Here is a 19,975-nt window from a genome sequence, read left to right as displayed (position 1 = left end):
GATCTTCTTACTCATGATTACCCAACATGGAGAAGCTGCATTCAGTTTAAATGCTCCAGAAATCTGGTCAAACTTCCAGAAAAATGACAAGGCAACTTTATTTATACAAGTAAACTTTCAGCCACAAACAACTCAAAGTGCTCGTACAACGAAGTTAAAAGCAACAGATATTAAGAAAAAACACATCCAACAGAATCAAAACCAATGAAACTCTGAGTTCCTTTAAATCAAAGCTAACATTATGTTTATTTAGCGCTACCTTTGAATAATAACTAAAACGAATTATTCTCGTCTAGATTACAACTCTTTATTACTTCTTTATCTTTCCATTGTAATATAATTTTTCTTTTATGTTTGTTAATTGTGTTAAAGTGCTGAAATGTCCTACACAAACAAACTTGTAGGTATTATATTTGTAGGTACAGATGTGACTGACGTAATTCTGCTTCCACAGGTTCTCATCATGGTCGTTTTTCTTCAAGGTTCTTTTCTGGAACTTGGAAGATGCAGAGGTCCTTAACATGTGCTGCATCTAACAGTTTTAGTAGTAGTTAACTGACTCAAAACAATTTCAAAGATGTGAAACATAAATGAGTGATAGTCGATTCAAGTAACTAATATGTCAAGTTCCCATCACTGTTTCTACAAACCACAGAGCACAAATGTAGAACAATGATTCATAATGATCTTGAGGTTTTAATATGTGTGAGCTGAACAAGTACAAAGCAACCACAATTATAAATGGTATTAAAATTCATCATTAGACTTTTGCATTGTATATTTTTATCTTTTAGGTAACAGAGCCTCACACTCTGCCAAAGATTTGCTGATTGTTGCGCTTTAAATTTTCATCTATTACATATATTATGCAGTTTTCAAAATAATCCTTCAATGTCTGTACAGCAGTAATTTAAGCTATGTTCTGAAGTAACATAAAGGTCGTTAATATTTTCTCATTTACTTTATGTGGTAGGTCTAGTAACAGGTTTAAGTTTTATGAAATAAGAATTTAGAAATGCAAAGTTTGAATAAGATAAAGGACATTTATTACAACAAACTGATTTATTATTCAGTTTTGATAACTTTAAATATTAAAAAGTTGTTTGTTTCAGATAAACTTCAGTATTTTCAACCAATTAGCAACTCATGTTTTCTTTCACTTTCTGCTCAGCAACTTCATAATGTTTGTGATAATATATGATTTGCTAAACCAATAACATAAGAAATAACACAAAGAGTTTAATGATAACTCGATTATAACGTTTGGTCAAGAAAGCGGGAAGTTTGTAGTTCTGTAGACATCACAACTTTGTGGTAAGGATGTGGTGAAGTCACTTCAAGTTTCTGTGTCAGTTGCTCTACAAAGATCAAATGATGTGAGTCTACAAACTAATAGCCACTAATATATGAATATTTAGAAAATATATATTTATAGATGAACTAAAACTGGAAATGTTCAGTCTGATTTAATGTCATTGAGAAAACAATGTGATGGGTTCATACAATTATCTGCTTCAGTTTAATTCATAAGATGTGTTAATGCAAAATAAAAATATTCAGTAATAATTAAACATAACGCAATAAATTCACCTCAAAGACCCTGAGGAGGCTGGTAACAACCAACAACCAATCCTGAGTGTCTGCAGGAGTCGTGTCTTTATTTGGTGTTGTGTGAGTTGAATTAAGCTCTGATAGGCTCTTTAGAAAAATCCTCCTTCAGATAATCAGATATTAAAGCAGCGTCAGGCTGAGATGAAACCATTTCTACATCTAAAACAAACCTGCAGGTTTATTTCACCCACTGAAAAAACCAAGACCTGAGAACTCGTCAGCTGGTCAACGACTCTTCAGCAAATCAGGTAAAATGTTCACTTTCTTAACTCTGTTCTCTCAAATGATATATTAGACCATCATTATGATTTAAACTAATCTGGTTTTAGATGATTAGATTAGTGTTATTATGTTTGGATTGTAACTAAAACTGACTCGTCTCTGTTATCTACAGTTTCTGCTGTTGCTCTGCTGCTCTGAAGTCGACCAACACGGACAGAAATGGTAAAGTAAAAACAATCTGTTGTACTTTTCACCAAAAACAATCATTTTAAAACTCTGCTACACAATAAACTTCATAATAAGTAGTATAAAAGTGGACAGCTGAGTGTACCTTTAACCAAGAAGTGAAAATAATCATTTTTAATAATTTACCGTTTGGAGACAAGTGTTTTAAAAGTTAAAACCAAGAGAAGAGAAGATAAGAAGTACATCGATTAAAAACCTGGAATCCAGACAAAGATCTGAAAAACTGTTTATTAATCATTCAGGTTGAGACTTTTGAGACATGGAATAATAATATTAACAAAAGCTGATGCAGAAACTGTCATTGGAGGTTTTTTTTCTATTTAAATAAATGAATAAATAGGAGCATTACTGACATAAAAGATTGACTTCTTTCCAACCTGTTTTTACAGCTGAAATTAGTAAAATAACTAACTAAACTTACTTTAGCAGTTTTTTCTGGCATCTAATCTCTAGAGTATTTATTTTATCTATTTATCTTTGTAATTATTTTCTGTGCAGATAATTTTTTAGTTGTTCTTTTACCAAAGGAGTATCATTTCATACAGTATCAGTTGAGTAATTTCTTGACTCGATATGGTGGCAGGAACTGGGTTTGGGTTTGGTGAGTGAAGCTAAAAGATGCACGATTACAGAACTGTGTGTTACCTTGTGGTCAGGTTGGCAGCTTTTAAATAATATAAAATCTGCTTTCTATTTGACTCATTGTAATTTTGATGCCAGTTTGTTTATTGATCTACAGCGTTCTGTTCATGCATCATAAACCTCATTAAATTACTACCTTCAGTTCAGAAAAACATCTTTAAATAATAAAAATAATCTGAATTTGTTACAATTTTCTACATTAAATAAATGTGTTTTAGAAACTAATTTGTCTGACATTTAAAATTAATCAAATTCTGAACCTTAAACGGTTTTTGCAAAGTTTTCTCAGCAGGTTTGAAGTTGAATCGTTGACTGGATTTTTATTATTCCTAAAATAATTAGCAAACAAAAAGACACAAGAGGAAAGACTTTACCATTTGCTGCAGCTGCATGTTTGCTGCATTTGCTGGAAGGCTGTATTATATTACGATTATACCTGATAACTTTGATTTCTGCTCCTCTTAGTTGCCGTTGCTGTTGCTGCTGGTTGCGTCCTCATCCAGTGCTCAGCATGTGGAGAGGAACCAGCCACCAGATGAAAACGGTACGAGGGAGGAGAGTTGAGCCTTAGAATAAAAATTTGATTCTTGGTTCTGGATTAAACAATAGAGAAATCTGTCAAATATTAAAGGCTAAAACATCTTTAAAACCAACAGTAAAAATCCTAACTAGTCTTTGTCTTTCACAGTTTCCTTCCTGAAACCAGATCCAGCAGATGATGTTGCTAAGATCAGAGCTAACGTGTCTGTCTCAATAATCCGACGTGTTCTGACTTCTGCTCCGTTCAGACAGAAAATCCCAGTTAACTCGACGCTCCCAGAGTTCGGTAGTACAGGAAAACTGCAATGGGTGACATGGAATGGTTCCCCTCCAAATGGATTCGTTTCCATTCAGAACAGCTACGCCGATCGAATCGACTACATCTGCAAAGTCGGATGTCATTCTGGGTTTTACAACCCCAGCAAAGGCTCTTACTGCCACTACCCCAATAAAAAAAAAGAGCATCGTTCCTCCAGCTTTCAAATCCTTGTGAATGAAGATAATTTTGAGATCTTGCAGTGGAAGGAAGGTTCTTATGGTTCTGTTCCACAGAATTCAGTCAGAACCTGCTCCAGTGAGGAAATGTATGTAGGGAAGAACAAGTACGGACTGGGGAAGGTTGATCCGAAAGATAAATGTTTTTATCTCCCCTGGAAGGGGAAGGAATATCGGTACAAGAAGAGCTATGAGGTTCTGACCCACATGAAGGCTGAAGATAATCTCATCTCTGATGTCAAATATCACACAAATCAAGCTAAAATATTGAAAGAACCTCCAAAAACCCTCCAAAGCTCTACTACTACCAACCAGGACCTCAATCCTGTGACAAAAACAGTTTCTCTGACTAAGACAACCACAGATGAGAGACAGTGGGACATCAGCTCCTCCATCACTGCCGGTGTAAAAACGTCCATCACTACAGGAATTCCCTTCATTGTGGATGGAAATATTGAAATCAATGCAGAGACGACTCATACGTTCTCAGGTGGAAATACCTGGACAGAGCAGATCTCCCACTCTGTGTCGATACAGCTTACCGTACCACCAAACCACAGCTGCACAGTAAAGATGGTTGGTTATCAGTACAAGATGGACGTTCCCTTCACCGCCGTCCTCCAGCGAACCTATGAAGACGGAGAGACCAGATCAGTTACCATCTCTGGAAATTATCACGGAGTCCAAGTTGGAGAAATTAGGGCCGAGGTGGAAAGGTGCAAACCTTTGTCCGGTTCTCAAGCCTTTCAAAACAAAATACAGGAAGCAAACTGAGAAACTATAACGCATAGCTAGTACAGCTTTACCAGGCATTTGATTTAGAGCTTCAGCTTCATTTATGCTTTTTAATTCAGACTATAAATGTAATCAGTAGGAGTGTAACTGTCACACAGAATATTTCTGGTACATTTCAGACCTTTTGGTTTGATTTGTTCAGAAAGTTGTCATAACCAAAGCACTTTTCACCAGTGATAATTTACTTGTTGGGCTCTGAACTTTATTATTTTCCTAAATCATGTTAAAATTCATGTAAACATCACCAGTACAGAGTCAAATGGGGAGAAAAGCTGCTTGTAGCAATTGACCAAAACACCAGGAAAGCTTTAATATCAGCAGTAACTCTGGGACTGGAGGCGTTTTCACCACTGGTGAACTAACAAACTAACTGCTGAGTTAGTTGGTTAGCCTGTTGAGCTTTCAAGTACAATTTGTAAACTTTTCTGTCTACATTATCAAATCAACTCCAAACTTATGAAATCAGATTTGATTTTATAAAATTGTCAAATCACATTTTCATTTCTCACTGCAGAATAAAGAAAAATATTCATGTATTTGACTGAAACTTAGCAAAAACAAACAAAAACCTGATTTTAAACTGAAGTAGCATCATTTCTGTCTGCTGTTACATCCAAACTAACCTGCTGGTTTTTTACTGCTGCATGTCAGATAATAAATATGGAAATGTTTGTGAACAGAGAAATTACTAGACTAACAAGGATATTATCCATGATACTTCAGTCATGTTTGTATGACCTACTGCATGTAATTTTTATGAAGAACATGAAATATTTTAACAATCATCTAATTTAAAGTTTATTCAGATCCAGATGAATCATTGTGAGTCATTCTATGTAATTTGTTTTGCATTAATAAAGCTTATAAGCAATGAAAATAAAATTCTTGTTTTGTTTCAAGCCTACATGAACTAATTTTTAAATTGTATAAAATTACAGTTTCATAATGAGCCTTTTCCTTCAGTACAATCACCATTCCTTGATTCTTATGAAATAAAAACATAGTAGATTTTAAAAGCAACTCATCAGTTTAACGGTTGAGTTCATCTCCGTCTTATTTTCCAGAGGTTTGAACAGATCAGAGCTTCAGCCTGAATTTATATAAATGATTTCTTGGATTCAGTTTGCTTTACCCAAAATGTTTACAGCCATACTCACTTTGGTCAGAGGTTTTCTCACACCCCCATTCTGTCTGACCATTTTTTAATATCATTAAAATAAAAAAAATTAGAAATCACCTGATAATTTCCCCAGTTTGACAGCAGAGGGCAGCAGCATGTTTGTTCAGTGTGTGAACTTGCAGTCTTTATAAAACCGAAGCCAGACTCACGTTCCCGCAGCTTCATGGATTTATTCATAAATTAAACACATTCTGTCACCTGAACATGGTAACTATGTAACTGTGTCTATGAGACAAAACTGTAGAACCTGATCTGGGTTTGGGATTCTTTGATCCAGTTCAGCTTTGAGTTTTCAAAATAAAAAACATTTAACTAAAACTTTTGAATCGTTTTGTTTTTTACTTACTGAAAATTAATTTACACTGCAATATTTTAGTGAAACAATTTGTCATTTTTGAGAGCAGAACTGTAAAACATTTTCAGTTCAAAATGTTACATTTGATTTTCTGGTCTCTCCTCAGATCCAGGTCTGATAACACATTTTGCTGGACGATGAAATGTCCCTGAACTTATTGCGATAAATGATAATATTGTTATATTGAGACCATTTTCCAGTTATATAATAGTAATAGCATAATAATGCAAGACACATTCTGATCAATAATGGAAACTGAAGACATTTTAAATATCCAAAATAAATGAACAAAACAACAGAAACAACAAATAAAAGGAACTATCAAGAAAAATATTTAAATATCTCAAATAAAATAATAATTATGAAGTCTCTGTAAACAAAAAAATGTCTGGTTGTAGCCCTTCCGGGTTCAACACCGACCTGCTACCAGCAGCGCCCTCTAGTGACCAAACATGGAAAACACACATATTTGGCTCGTAAAGAGGACAAGCAATCCGGAACAGCAGCTGCAGAAAACAACATCCAGCCTTGGTTCGGCTCGGTTCGGCTCGGTTCGGCTGGTGGACTTATACAAGCAGTTTACTAAAGCCATAATGCGATCCTTATGATAAAACTGTTCACCACATTTTCCTCTTTTGATAAGAATATTACATATTTGTTGTGATTTGAGTTTCTCTGTGTGTTTATTTTGAGTTCCTGTCTCTGAGTCTCCGTGTTGTCCTGTCTCCCCTTGATTGTTCCCAGCTGTGTCTCGTTTCCTTGATTACTCCCTGTGTATTTAACTCCACCTGTGTTCCTTGTTCCTTGTCAGGTCCTTGTCTATTCAGTGTGGTTTGCACCAGTCTGTTTTGCTGTCCCTTCAATTGGCCTGTTTGCTACCGACGTTGAGGCCTGGTTTCTGCTCAGTCGTGCTGCCTGGTTTTGTGGACTGATTCTGGACATTCATCATTAAAATCATTTATTTATCACATCCTGGGTCTACAGCGTCTGCCTCACCACCTTCACCACTGCACTTCATGACAATATTTTAATATTAATCACATAGCAAATTTTATTCCATACCCACTGATTATGTTAAAGGAAATTCAGACATTCCATGTTATTAGAATAAGTGAAAAATTATCCCATAAATTTTCAAACATTACATGTTCATCTGACGAACATGAAAATGTTTTAACTGTAAAGGTCCTAGAGAGTCACTCAGACACTTTATGAAAGCCAGTGTCTTATCCTACATTGTGAAAATATTGTCTGACAATATGGCCTTCAAATGTAAACCAAAACATAGACGCAAAATATGAAAAACATCCCGGCATCCATCCAAACATTTATTCTGTTATTCCATCTGAATCAAATAAATGTCAGTGAGGAAACCCAGACGATGGCATAATCTGCTTTAACTTTACTAAGTTTAAATCATATAATGTGTAAATGCAACACAAAAAACATTAGGTTACAATGCAATATATTTAGCAGAATAACAGTGAACTGGAAACGGCCAACAACCAATCATGTGTGTCTGCAGAGGTCACACATGGATGTTTAAAGGTTTAAAGGTCATTTTAGTTCAGTAAAAGTGGGAGCTGGTCGATGTTTTGACCTTTAAACTTTCATTAATATTTTCAAAGCCAAAGCAGCACAAACAAAAAATGTTGCTGCAGAAACATAGTCGAGTTGACCGACACCAAGTTTGTCGGTGGGGGCCTGGTTGACCTTTCATGACCTCTGGAAACATTTCTTAATATCTTTAAAATTATAGCGGCACAAATGGAAATGTTAGCTGCACAAACGTTTGACACCAATTTTGTGCCCAAACTACCTTGAAGCATTCAGGTGCATTAAATACCTGGAATAATCTAAATGATGACTAAAAAATTATTTATCAATCCTTCAAACAAAGAAATCCAAACAAGATAAAGATGCCTTTGAAATTATTTACAACAAATAATGTAAGCTTCTTGTTATTGATTTTCTTTTTTATGAAAGATACTAAAGTATGTAAAATAAATAAACACATATATTATTCTAATAAAAGATACAACAGCAACTTATTCCCAAAACATTTTTATTTAGGTTTTTGTTGCACCTTAATGTATTAAAATGAGAAAAAAAATAAAATAAACCCAGAATGAGCTCAAACAAACTCCATAACTGGAAGTGGCAACAAGCTCCAAAAACAAGGTTTGGTTATTTCTAACTTAATTTTAAGAAGTTATTATTTCTGTTTCCAACCCTCCCTGGGTCTGCAGCAAATGTCACGGTCAGACAGCGGGGGGTTGTCCCATCAGACCGTCAGTTCTCCAAACAACACAAAAACAAGTGTAAAATCACACATGGGGTCGGTGCGACAAATACAGAGAAAAACACTCGTTGGGTCCAAATGGCCAGAGGAGAGTTAAAGGAGGGAATCTCAGGAAGTCAAGTTGCATGAAACAAAACAGGAAATATGCAGACAAATGAAACAGGAAGTTCAAAAACAACACAAAACCAGATCTACAAAAAACACTTGCAAAAGAAAGTTTTAAATAAAGTTACCTTACCTCAAAAACACTTAACCAGCAGAGCTGCATAAGACAAGATGGCTGTAAAAAGCAACAATAATCTAAATTATGTTTTGCAAAAATCAGATTATTATATAAAGTCTGTTAATATTTCATCATTTAGCTGGATGCCACTTATATGGTAGGTCAGGTTTTCTAAACATTACAATCAGAGTCTACTTTCTAAGTTAAATTTAGTTTAAGAATCAAAAACCTAGAAAGCCATAGTTTGAATGAGAGAAATATTTCATACAACACACCGCTTTTCAATTCTGCTTTGATAACCTAAAATATTCAAAGGTTGTTAGCTTCCAGATAAACCTTAGTACTTAAAACCATGATGTAAGTCTACAGATTTCACACCTGGTGTTTTTTATGAGCCTCATGATGTTTGTGACACTATATGAGGTGTTACCAAAACCAGTAAAATTAGAAATACCAAGTAACTCATTGTTTTCAGAAGAAAAGGGAAAGTTTGCAATCTTAAGAATATCACAGCTTAGTGGTACAGATATAATCAAGAACATTTGTTATGCAAATCTGAAATGGTGAGTGTGAGCCTGCAAACCAACAGCAAACTTCAGATGCTTATAGGAAACACAACATGTTTGACCAAAGTCACAAAGCGTAAAGCCAATTCTATCAAATCTTATGAAAATGTATTTAAACTTGTGAATTTGGAGGATATTTAGACAATCCTTTACCACAGTGTTTCCATCCCTGGTCCTGAAGGTGCACTGACCTGCACTGACCTGCACTGACCTGCATGTTTTAGGTGTTTCCTTGCTTCAACACACCATCAGATGATGGCAGATGACAAAAAATTAAATTGCCCCCCCCCACACACATACACACACACACGCAGCTGCGGTTACAGTTTCTTGTCTATCTGACCCATCAAAAGCGTCTCAATTTTAAAGGCTTGCAACTGCCTTGATTTCTTTGGTCCAATCCTGATAACTAGCATAATATTTACTGCTAGTGATGTTTACATGCAACAGTCCATATACAGTATGCAAGTAGGTTGCTTAAATTATTTCTATTAGTTTTAGATACTGAAATGTCTCTCGCCACGAGCAACAGTCATAGGCAACATGCAAAATATACATAAAGCAATTCAGACTTCTTCAAGCTGCAGTGTACAACTTTAATAAAAATATGTTTTCTCCATATTTGTTAAAGCTGTCATCATGTCGTGGCAGTTTATGAGACAGATAATCTGTGAAAACAATCAATCTCTTCCACCTGCTCCCTGAACTACTGTTGCTAGCTAAAGCAATGCACCGTTCCAACCAAAACAACCAATCAGAACCAGGAGGAGGGTCTTAGTGCTGTCAATCAATCTCATTCACTCACTGCTAAATGTGCTTATGGTGGAAAAACAACTTATCATTACAGGAAAAATGTTCATCTGCTGTCACTGGTAGCTATGCTAACTAGACTGAGCATTCACAACAGGCTGCGCTAGCTGCAGCATAGGGATGAGCAGCCACATGAGATTGTGATTGACAGCACCAAATCTCTCCCATCTCTGATTGGTTGTTTCTAGATAGTACTGGGAGAAGGCAGAGGAAATACATTTTTCACAGATTTTTTCTATATCATACTGTCACAACATGACAGTTTTAACAAATAGGCAAAAAAAAAAGTTATAAAAGTTACAGACTGCAGCTTTAGTTTCTCTCAGGAGGGATGTGGGTTAGAGCTGCTGGTGACTGACTCACCTGTTAAGTGTGATAAAAGGTACAGGGACTCGTTAAATATATGAATATCTTGGTCATTTCTTTCCTTAATTCATTAAATGTTAGTGAAATGGAGGCAAACAGTCTGTAGCTAAGCTAACTATGGTTGATAATCTCACAGTCTACTCACCTCTTGGAGAAAAACCGGGTCACTAATTTTACCTTTTTCTCTCTCTGTCTCTCTATTTTTTGAAAACCTACATTATTATTTTTTTAGCAGCATAGTAACAGCCACAGTCGTTCTTGTTTTCCACTGACTGCTGCTGAACATCGTCACCTCAAGATCCAAGCAGGAACCATTTTATGCAGATCCGGGGGGTTCAGGGCCACCGTCTGCTTTTTGGTCTGGGAGGAGTAACATTTAATTTTTACTGCTAAAAACAATTTTAGAAAACACAATATAATTAAAGTTGTAATTGACAGGGCCCCTTTTTAAAATTTCTATGAACAAAATAAATAAACAAATAAATTGTGGAGGGCCCCCTGTTGGTCAGGGGCCCTTGGAATTGACATAAATTTCCCCCCCTATACAGCGACGCTGCCTAACACTGGAAAAGGTTTGTCTGACTCAGTTTGAGGAAGTGAGAAAATAAAGGTGTCATGACATGTGGTGGAGGTGGTGAGGCAGAACGCAGTGGACCCAGGTTGAAATTAATGATGGTGATTTAATAATGAAAATAAGCACAAACAATGCAAAGTCCAGGCAGCACAGCTGAGAGGAAAGGCTAAGGCTCAACACTGGCAGCAACTGGCAAACTAATAGACACCCAGCAACAGACTAGATGGGAGAGCAAGACAGATAAAACAGACTGGTAGGACAGGATGGGCAAGGACCCGACAAACACAGGTGACATTAAATACACAGAGGGTGATCAGGGAACGAGACACACCTGGGAACAATCATGGTGATCAGGGAACGAGACACACCTGGGAACAAGACACACCTGGGAACAATCAGGGTGATCAGGGAACAAGACACACCTGGGAACAATCAGGGTGATCAGGGAACAAGACACACCTGGGAACAATCAGGGTGATCAGGGAACAAGACACACCTGGGAACAATCAGGGTGATCAGGGAACAAGACACACCTGGGAACAATCAGGGTGATCAGGGAACAAGACACACCTGGGAACAATCAGGGTGATCAGGGAACAAGACACACCTGGGAACAATCGGGGTAATCAGGGAACGAGACACACCTGGGAACAATCAAGGGGAAGACAGGACAACATGGAGACTCAAAAGACACAGAAACCTAAAAATAAACACAAAAGGTGTTCAGTTTCAGTTTTACGTTATTTGATAAAATGTGTTAATGCAAAATAAAAATATTCAGTAATAATTAAACATAACGCAATAAATTCACCTCAAAGACCCTGAGGAGGCTGGTAACAACCAACAACCAATCCTGAGTGTCTGCAGGAGTCGTGTCTTTATTTGGTGTTGTGTGAGTTGAATTAAGCTCTGATAGGCTCTTTAGAAAAATCCTCCTTCAGATAATCAGATATTAAAGCAGCGTCAGGCTGAGATGAAACCATTTCTACATCTAAAACAAACCTGCAGGTTTATTTCACCCACTGAAAAAACCAAGACCTGAGAACTCGTCAGCTGGTCAACGACTCTTCAGCAAATCAGGTAAAATGTTCACTTTCTTAACTCTGTTCTCTCAAATGATATATTAGACCATCATTATGATTTAAACTAATCTGGTTTTAGATGATTAGATTAGTGTTATTATGTTTGGATTGTAACTAAAACTGACTCGTCTCTGTTATCTACAGTTTCTGCTGTTGCTCTGCTGCTCTGAAGTCGACCAACACGGACAGAAATGGTAAAGTAAAAACAATCTGTTGTACTTTTCACCAAAAACAATCATTTTAAAACTCTGCTAAACCTTATGAACAGACAATAAACTATATGAACAGACAATAAACTTTATGAACAGACAATAAACTTTATGAACAGATCAGTATTCAAGTCTATTGATTGAAAAACTGGAATAATCCAGACAATAATTTGAAAAATTGCGTTTCATGCTAGTTAAGCCATTGAAAAAGATAAAAGTACTGAGACATTTGAGAAATATGGAATAACATTAGTTTCATAAATGATGCAGCAGCCAGTTTAAATTTAATAGATTTTCCCGTAATAAAATCCCTTCTTTTTAACTTGGATTATTTTTTATTAAAGTTTGTTTCTTGATCTCCAGCACTGTGCATGTATCATACACATAATCAAATTATTTTACTTCAGAATAGTATTTTTAAATAAGACAAATTCTGAATTTGTGCACCAATTAAAGTAAACTGAAATATTAATTGTTTTCCAAAAATCCTCTCAAGTTTCAAGTTAAACATTTGACTTGATTTTTAAAAAGTAAATCAACCAAAAAGACATGAGAGGGAAAAAAAAATCTAATTGATCTGTCCAGTTTGTTGTGTTATGCTGTTTTAATTAATGCAGCATTTTATCGTCATTATAACTGATAATAACTTTGATTTCTGCTCCTTTTAGTTGCTGTTGCTGCTGGTTGCGTCCTCAGCCAGTCCTCTGGACCCGGACAGGAACCAGCAACCAGATGGAATCGTTAAGAAGGAAGAGATTCGGATCCATCTTTTAAAAAATAAATGTTTCTGTAATGCTGTTGTTGAACTCAGTATTTTAGCTGTCGTGCAGAAACAGACGTTTGCATCATGAGTTGAGATTTAAACTTGAATTTTATTACACTCAGAATTAAACAACAAAATGTGGCAAAAAAAAGGATTATAAAGCAACGTAAACAACCACAGGACCAAAGTGCTGCACATGATCACATGATACAAATATGATCAGTCATAAAATCAATGAGCAAAATATTAAAGAAAAGTAATAGTTAAATTAACAGAATGCAGTATGATGGAGTTAATATCTCAGATTTGGGTTAAATTTTTGTGCCTGTTAATGCAGAAACATTTTGTTCCTTAAGACCAGCTTTAATTTTAACCCCTAAATTAGTAATAATAATCCTGCTGGGCCAAGGAGCCGACATCAGTCACCAAAAATCATCACCTCTCTCTTCCCTCATTTAGGTTTAGAAAACTTAAAAATAAAATTTAAGAAATCTCATGTCTCTTAAAAATAGAGACTAAAGTGAAAGTCTTTAGTCTCTAAAGAGGAAAGAGTCCAGAAGCAGTGATGGTAGAGTTACTTTGAAAAAGTTACTTTAATTACATTACTGATTACTCCTTGAAAAAGTAACTTAGTTACTTTCCAAATCAAGTAATCAGTAATCTAACTAAGTTACATTAAAAGTAACTTTTTTACTTACTTTCAGCTGCTGCTAACAACAACACTCTGCAGCTGTGAAGATTACATTGATCTTTGCCAACATTTAATTGCAAGTTATTTTATAAAGGTAACATCAACAACGTGTCTCCATTTATATGGTTGAGCTGAAGGGGAGATTGTTTAACGGTAACAACAGTACAAAAAAAACTTTCATAATTTGATCGTGTTTTTGTGTTTCTATTGTCTGGAAAACTATAAATAGGATTTTAGAACGACAGACTACAGTTACTTTCAATAAGTAACTGTAGTCTGACTACTGGATTTGAAGTAGGTCAGATTACTCGTTACTGAAAGTGGTCCAACATCAGTAACTCGTTACTGACATCAGTGCCCAGAACACAGCCCTGTGGGACACCACACACAATAGTGGAGACATATGGACATATTCACAACCAACAGTGAAAAACTTTCTTTTTTCTTTCACAGTTTCCTTCCTGAAACCAGATCCAGCAGGTGATGTTGCTAAAATCAGAGCTAACGTGTCTGTCTCAATAATCCGGCATCTTATGACTTCTGCACCGATCAGACAGAAAATCCCAGTTAACTCGACACTCCCAGAGTTTGGCAGTATAGGAAAACTGCAGTGGGTGACATGGAATGGTTCCCTTCCTAACGGATCCGTTTCCATCCATAACAGCTACGCCAAACGAATCGACTACATCTGCAAAGTCAGATGCAATTCTGGGTTTTACAACCCCAGCATGGGTTCTTACTGCCACTACCCCAATAAAAAAAAAGAGCATCGTTCCTCCTCTTTTCAAGTCCTGGTGAACAAAGATAATTTTGAGATCCTGGAGTGGAAGGAAGGTTCTTATGGTTCTGTTCCACAGAATTCAATCAGAACCTGCTCCAGTGGAAAAATGTATGTAGGGAAGAACAAGTACGGACTGGGGAAGGTTGATCCGAAAGATAAATGTTTTTATCTCCCCTGGAAGGGAAAAGAGCATTGGTACCAGAAGAGCTATGAGGTTCTGACCCACATGAAGGCGGAAGAAGATTTAATCTCTGATGTCAAATATAATATAGAGAAAGACAAGATTTTCAAAGAACCTCCAAAAACCATGCAAAGCACTACTGTCACTAACCGTGCCCTCAGACCTGTGACAAAGACGGTTTCTTTGCGTAAGACAACCAAAGATGAGAGACGGTGGGACTTCAGCTTCTCTATCAGAGTTTCTGCAAAAATGACCATCAAAGCAGGAATTCCCTACATTACAGAAGGACAGGTTGAAGTCACTGCAGAGACGTCTCTTGCATTCTCATATGGAAAATCCTGGACAGAGGAAATCTCCCACTCCATCACATTAGAGCTTACCATACCACCAAACCACAGCTGCAAAGTAAAGATGGTTGGTTATCAGTACAGAATGGACATTCCCTTCACCGCCCGCCTGAGTCACATCTATGAAGACGGAGAGACCAGATCGGTCATCATCTCTGGAACGTATCATGGAGTCCAAGTTGGAGATATTGGGACTGAAGTGGAAAGATGTAAACCTCTGTCCAACTCCAGTGTTGTTGAATAGCTGCTAATGTGTGGTTAGCACAGCTTTACCAGGCATTGATATAGAGCTCCAGCTTCACTTATGCTTTTAATTCATACTCTTTATGCTTCTCATCAGTAGGAGTGCAATGGTGCAGGTAGTTGAGTATTTTTCCAGTCCAGGTCTTTTGGTTTAGTACAACCTGCACACTGGATTGTCTATAGTGACAGATGAAAACACGTCTTCTCCAGGTTCATGATGTCACAGATCAAAGACGAGTCAGCAGTTAAAACTCAACCAAACCTTAATAAAATGCAAAAAATAACTTTCAGCCATCAGACAGAAGAATGCAGTCAGTCAGACCTGGTATCCATTCTGATTACATGCAGTTATTCAGATTTAAGTCAAACCTCAGGCTGCAAACAAACTGTGTGTCTGGAACAGACCGCCGCTCGCATAACTAATGACTTTGAGTTACTTCTAGTTTGATCATTATTCCATAATTCATTGTTTATGTTTTACTGTCTGTTGTTGAAGATGAACTGTTCTTCTCCAGGTTCATGATTCTTTCATTCAGTTGTTCTTTAGTGATCCTAGTTTATTGTGTTTCTTATGTCTAGTTATTATTTAGCATTAGATTTATTTTAGTCTCCTCCCCTCTGAGGTGAAACTCATTCTCAGTTTCTGTCTAATCCTTTTACAAAAGCTGCTTTAAACGCATCGCTGAGATAATAAAATTATGGAAAACACTTTTGATGCTTTATTAAAATGTTGAGTCATAATCCATTGATGTTTGTGTTTCTTTATGTTTTATATATAATTGATGTGTTCAGTATTTCCAGAAAGGCCCTGCCATGTTCAGTTTATTTCTCTTTGTTCTTCATTTTTATAGTTTTTAATGTTTTCTTGGATTCAGTTTGTTTTACCCAAAATGTTCTCACTCATTTCTGTCACGGCTCACTGGCAGATACACAACTTCTCTAACAATCACATTCTGTCCGACATTTATTAAGATTTGATTTTATTCTACCTACATTTTTGCCAGACTTTGAACTTTTAACCAGACGATGCTAAAACAATCTGAACGCTTCTGGTAATTCCCCCAGTTCCTCAGCAGAGGGCAGCAACACGATTTCTACTCAAACTGGTTGGTTGCGTCATAACTCCAGTTAGTGGAAACATAACGACACAGAAAGTGACTAAAACAGAAACATAAATTAAACTACAGGCACAAAATCCTACAAATCAGAACAAACCAGATCTTCAGACTGTCTTTGAAAAAACTGCAGAATCAGATTTTAGTTTATACTAAATAAATGACCTTTGTCTTCACCAGTGATGTTCCCCCAGAATGTGGTGAAACTGCTCTGCAATATTTAGTCATTTTTGAGTCTGTAAACCATTCAAAATAAAACATTTTCTCTTTGAAATATTTGTGCTGTATTTAAGCAGATTCAATAAATCAAATGCAGATTGTGGTGCAAGCAGGGCTGCTTTTGATAAAACATTTCTGATGTCTCTGGTGATGTTTACTATGTTTACTACTGAAAAGAAACAAACTCCAAACTGACTGAAATGCTGTGGACCTTCAGAGAGTTGAGCAAACCTTAATTAAACTGAACCACATCATTAAAACCCTTATTGGTGCTGAAGGCGCCTTCTTCAAACAGAGCAGTCTGAAATCTGTACGAGCAGCGTCTCTCCGGTGCAGTAGCGCCCCCTGGTGGATCTGGTGAGAACAGGATCAATCAGGATATCGATGCAGCAGTTTGAGCAGCAGAAGGTCACAGAGGGGAAACCGCTGAGTTTCAGGTGAGCCTGCACTTTACCGGGTCACCGGAGGTCGAATCCAGCCTGGTTGGAGCTGAGAAAGCGGTTCTGTTTGGGCCCGGATCTCAGGTCGTTACGGACCAGGTCACAGCTGCTGCAACGAGACACTGGAAACCAGTTCAGTCCTCATTCCACTGACACGGAGATAAATAAGAAAAACCTCTTTTAATGTCGGAGCTGGTTTTTCCAGGAAGGAGATTAAAGTTGATGGTTTATTGGTTGATTTCCAGACTCGCTGTAACGCTGGGTTGGAGAGGAAGCGGCAGCCTGGCAGGACGGTCAGAAACTCCCAACCACTCTGGTACTGGGAATTTCCCAGTGTTGTCCTTTAATAAACTCTGTTCACCAAACTTACAAGCCGGAACAGCTGCGATAATATCAGACATGAAGGTGAGCAAAGTCCAAACAACCCGTAACGTTACTAAAGAAAGTTAGGGAGCTAACATGTCCATCGCTGCTAGCACGTTTCTCCCACGCTCTCTACGGAGAAGCCGTGGCGCATACTTGTGACGTCATCAGTAATACTAGAGTATCTTAAAGAGACACTACACAATTACGGCTGTTACATCGGTTAAAACGTGGCGGGAGCTAACAGGAGCATAAAGTAAATACCAGCTGCGTTTCCTTTCAGCTATTTGACATTTCGAAAGTAAATTCAACAATATCGAAATTGGTATATTTCTTACATCACACAAGTTGTAACCAGATGTTTCCATTGGCGCAACACACGAAGAAGAATACGACAGGAAGTAGTTGGAGGATGATGGCGCTGCGCTTTTTAAAAATGATTTATTGCCTGAACAAAATTGTTTAGGTGATTTTAATTGCTTCTTATTTTATGGAAACACTGCAATTGCAAAATTGTGTGACCTTAGCTGAATATTTAACTTGGAGTTTTGTGCATGTTTGTATAGAAATGCGGCTAATGATGCTACCAACCGTTTCATAGAAATACATTTAGAGCCTATATGTATTTCTAAACTTTAGACTTTAGGAAATGTAGGTGTAACAGCAGCATCAAGATATGTAGGTTCACAGAAAAAACTTCCAAATGTTAGAAAAATCAAGATTGAGAATAACAGCAATAATAACACAATTATAATTTAAAAAATACTGACATTATTAGAATAGAAATATCCTGCGATCCAACAGATGTGGAACTGAGTCGGATGAATTTTATAAAATGTAAAATCAGAACGGACTATTTACAGTGCAGTACATGGGTGCAGAGAAACAGACGTGCAATCACAGCAGAAATGTTATTAAAAACGAGTGAAAATCTGCAATAACTAAATATCAGCAGGATGTTGACATGTTGTATCTGGAGCAGTGATGTTTCATCTGACAGGATCTGCAATAACTTTAGTTTGTGCGTTAAAGAAAAACTGATGAAAATCCAGAATATAAATAATACTTTAACTTTAAACAGTCCATCGGTGTAAAATAAGACATTAATCCTTATTTAATACAGTTTTTACTGTTAAAATGTAAAACAGTTTGATGGAACACAGGTTATTCCTGTCGAATATCTTATTTAATTTCAAACTGACATTAAGTCTGTTATCATTTCCTCAGAGTTCAGCGTCTCTGTAATGAAGCCAAACTAGTTAGAAAGTGGAGGTTTGTTTAGTTTCTCCTTCGCTCCACCTTCCTGTCAGCGCTTCCCGTCCCGTTCAGCTGCTGGACCATCTGTTTCTCTCTGAGCGTCCTCTGATTCAGCGCTTCCTCTGCGCCTGACGTTTCTGTCACAAATATCTTCAGCAATATGCTAATAAAGGCTAATAAAGGCTGTGAATATTCGTTAGCTGGAGGGAGACAGCTGGGAACTCAGACCTCGTGTCAGGAAACTTTGGAGCGACCAAAATAAGACGTTAATGAATTCTTATAGGCTTGAGTTCATAATACTGAAATGCAATAATTATTTTTTCTTTTTAAATGTTCTTTGTTCTCCACCAACATATTGTTTTCTATTCTTTTTCTTTTTGCTTTTCATTTTTATTCTTTTGAAGTAAATGCCAAATTTTTTTTCTTGTCTCTTTTTTTAAAGTAAAACAAAAAAATTCAGTTTTTGTGTTAGTTTTTTTTACACTTTATTCTTTATTTTCTTACTTTCCTTTTTCACAATTTTTTTACATATTTCCTTTTTCCATTTTTTCTATTTTTTCCCAACTACAATATTTTTCCTTAATTCTTTTTTAATCTTTTCTTCTTACTTTCTATTTTCTTTTTCTCTCAGCTGCTATAATTTTTTAATCTTCCCCCTTTTTAGCCTTTTTCTATCTGCAGTATTTTTGGAAACAAGAATAAAACTTTACATTTGGGCTCAAATATAATCATCCATCTCTCCCAGTAGTTGATGAAATGCTCATAAAGTTGCAGTATTACTACAGATATTTGTAGCCATCAGCAAACTTGTGGCTCGTTATTTTTATGTTTTTTGTATGTTTGAGATCATTTAAGTCGGCTGTGAAGCTGTGAAGCTTTGCTGACAGGAAGTCGTGTCGGTGAGAAGCTCTGCTTGTTTTCTTGACCTTCCTCTTCATGCTTGGCTTTTTAAGGAGACGCTGAGTTTTTCCCCATGCAGACTTTCTCTGCACACCATAAACACCCGACATGGAGAAGTTTTCAACTCATTAATTCAAAGATCCCATTTCCAGTCTGGTTATTATCTGATAATGAATGAAGCTTCTAAATGAATCTTCATCCACAGTTTGTTCTCCATCAGTGCAGATCGATGGTTTCCATCCTTAAAGTGCTGATTCTCACTTCTGATTTTCATAAATGTGCATAAAGTGCAGCTCTTTAGCTAAGTAGTCTTATACAAATGTCGTTTTGTGAATGTTTGCAGAGATTTTCTTTTGTTTCTTGTGCAAAATTTGACAGCAGTTTTTAGATTTTAACTCATTTATGTGCACGAAAGACTAAAAAATAATAACTATAGTGAGCACTGAACAGAGAACCA

The 19,975-nt window shown here is 36.6% G+C and overlaps 2 protein-coding genes across 2 annotated transcripts; both read left to right on the top strand.

Annotated features, from left to right (window-relative positions):
* The first annotated feature begins 1,773 nt into the window (after positions 1-1,773).
* Positions 1,774-4,673, top strand: LOC102223347 (natterin-3-like). Its single transcript, XM_023343330.1, has 4 exons — positions 1,774-1,859; positions 2,006-2,055; positions 3,187-3,265; positions 3,410-4,673. The coding sequence occupies exons 2-4, from the start codon at positions 2,053-2,055 to the stop codon at positions 4,528-4,530; spliced, it is 1,203 nt and encodes a 400-aa protein (XP_023199098.1). The 5' UTR covers positions 1,774-1,859; positions 2,006-2,052; the 3' UTR covers positions 4,531-4,673.
* A 7,732-nt stretch (positions 4,674-12,405) lies between these two features.
* Positions 12,406-15,225, top strand: LOC102218316 (natterin-3-like). Its single transcript, XM_023344037.1, has 3 exons — positions 12,406-12,435; positions 12,887-13,007; positions 14,126-15,225. The coding sequence occupies exons 1-3, from the start codon at positions 12,406-12,408 to the stop codon at positions 15,223-15,225; spliced, it is 1,251 nt and encodes a 416-aa protein (XP_023199805.1).
* Positions 15,226-19,975: the final 4,750 nt, after the last annotated feature.

Source organism: Xiphophorus maculatus, chromosome 12, assembly GCF_002775205.1.
Source record: "Xiphophorus maculatus strain JP 163 A chromosome 12, X_maculatus-5.0-male, whole genome shotgun sequence".
Lineage (NCBI taxonomy): Eukaryota > Metazoa > Chordata > Actinopteri > Cyprinodontiformes > Poeciliidae > Xiphophorus > Xiphophorus maculatus.
Note: the sequence above shows the minus strand (reverse complement) of the source record. Positions and strands in the feature narration are given on the sequence as shown.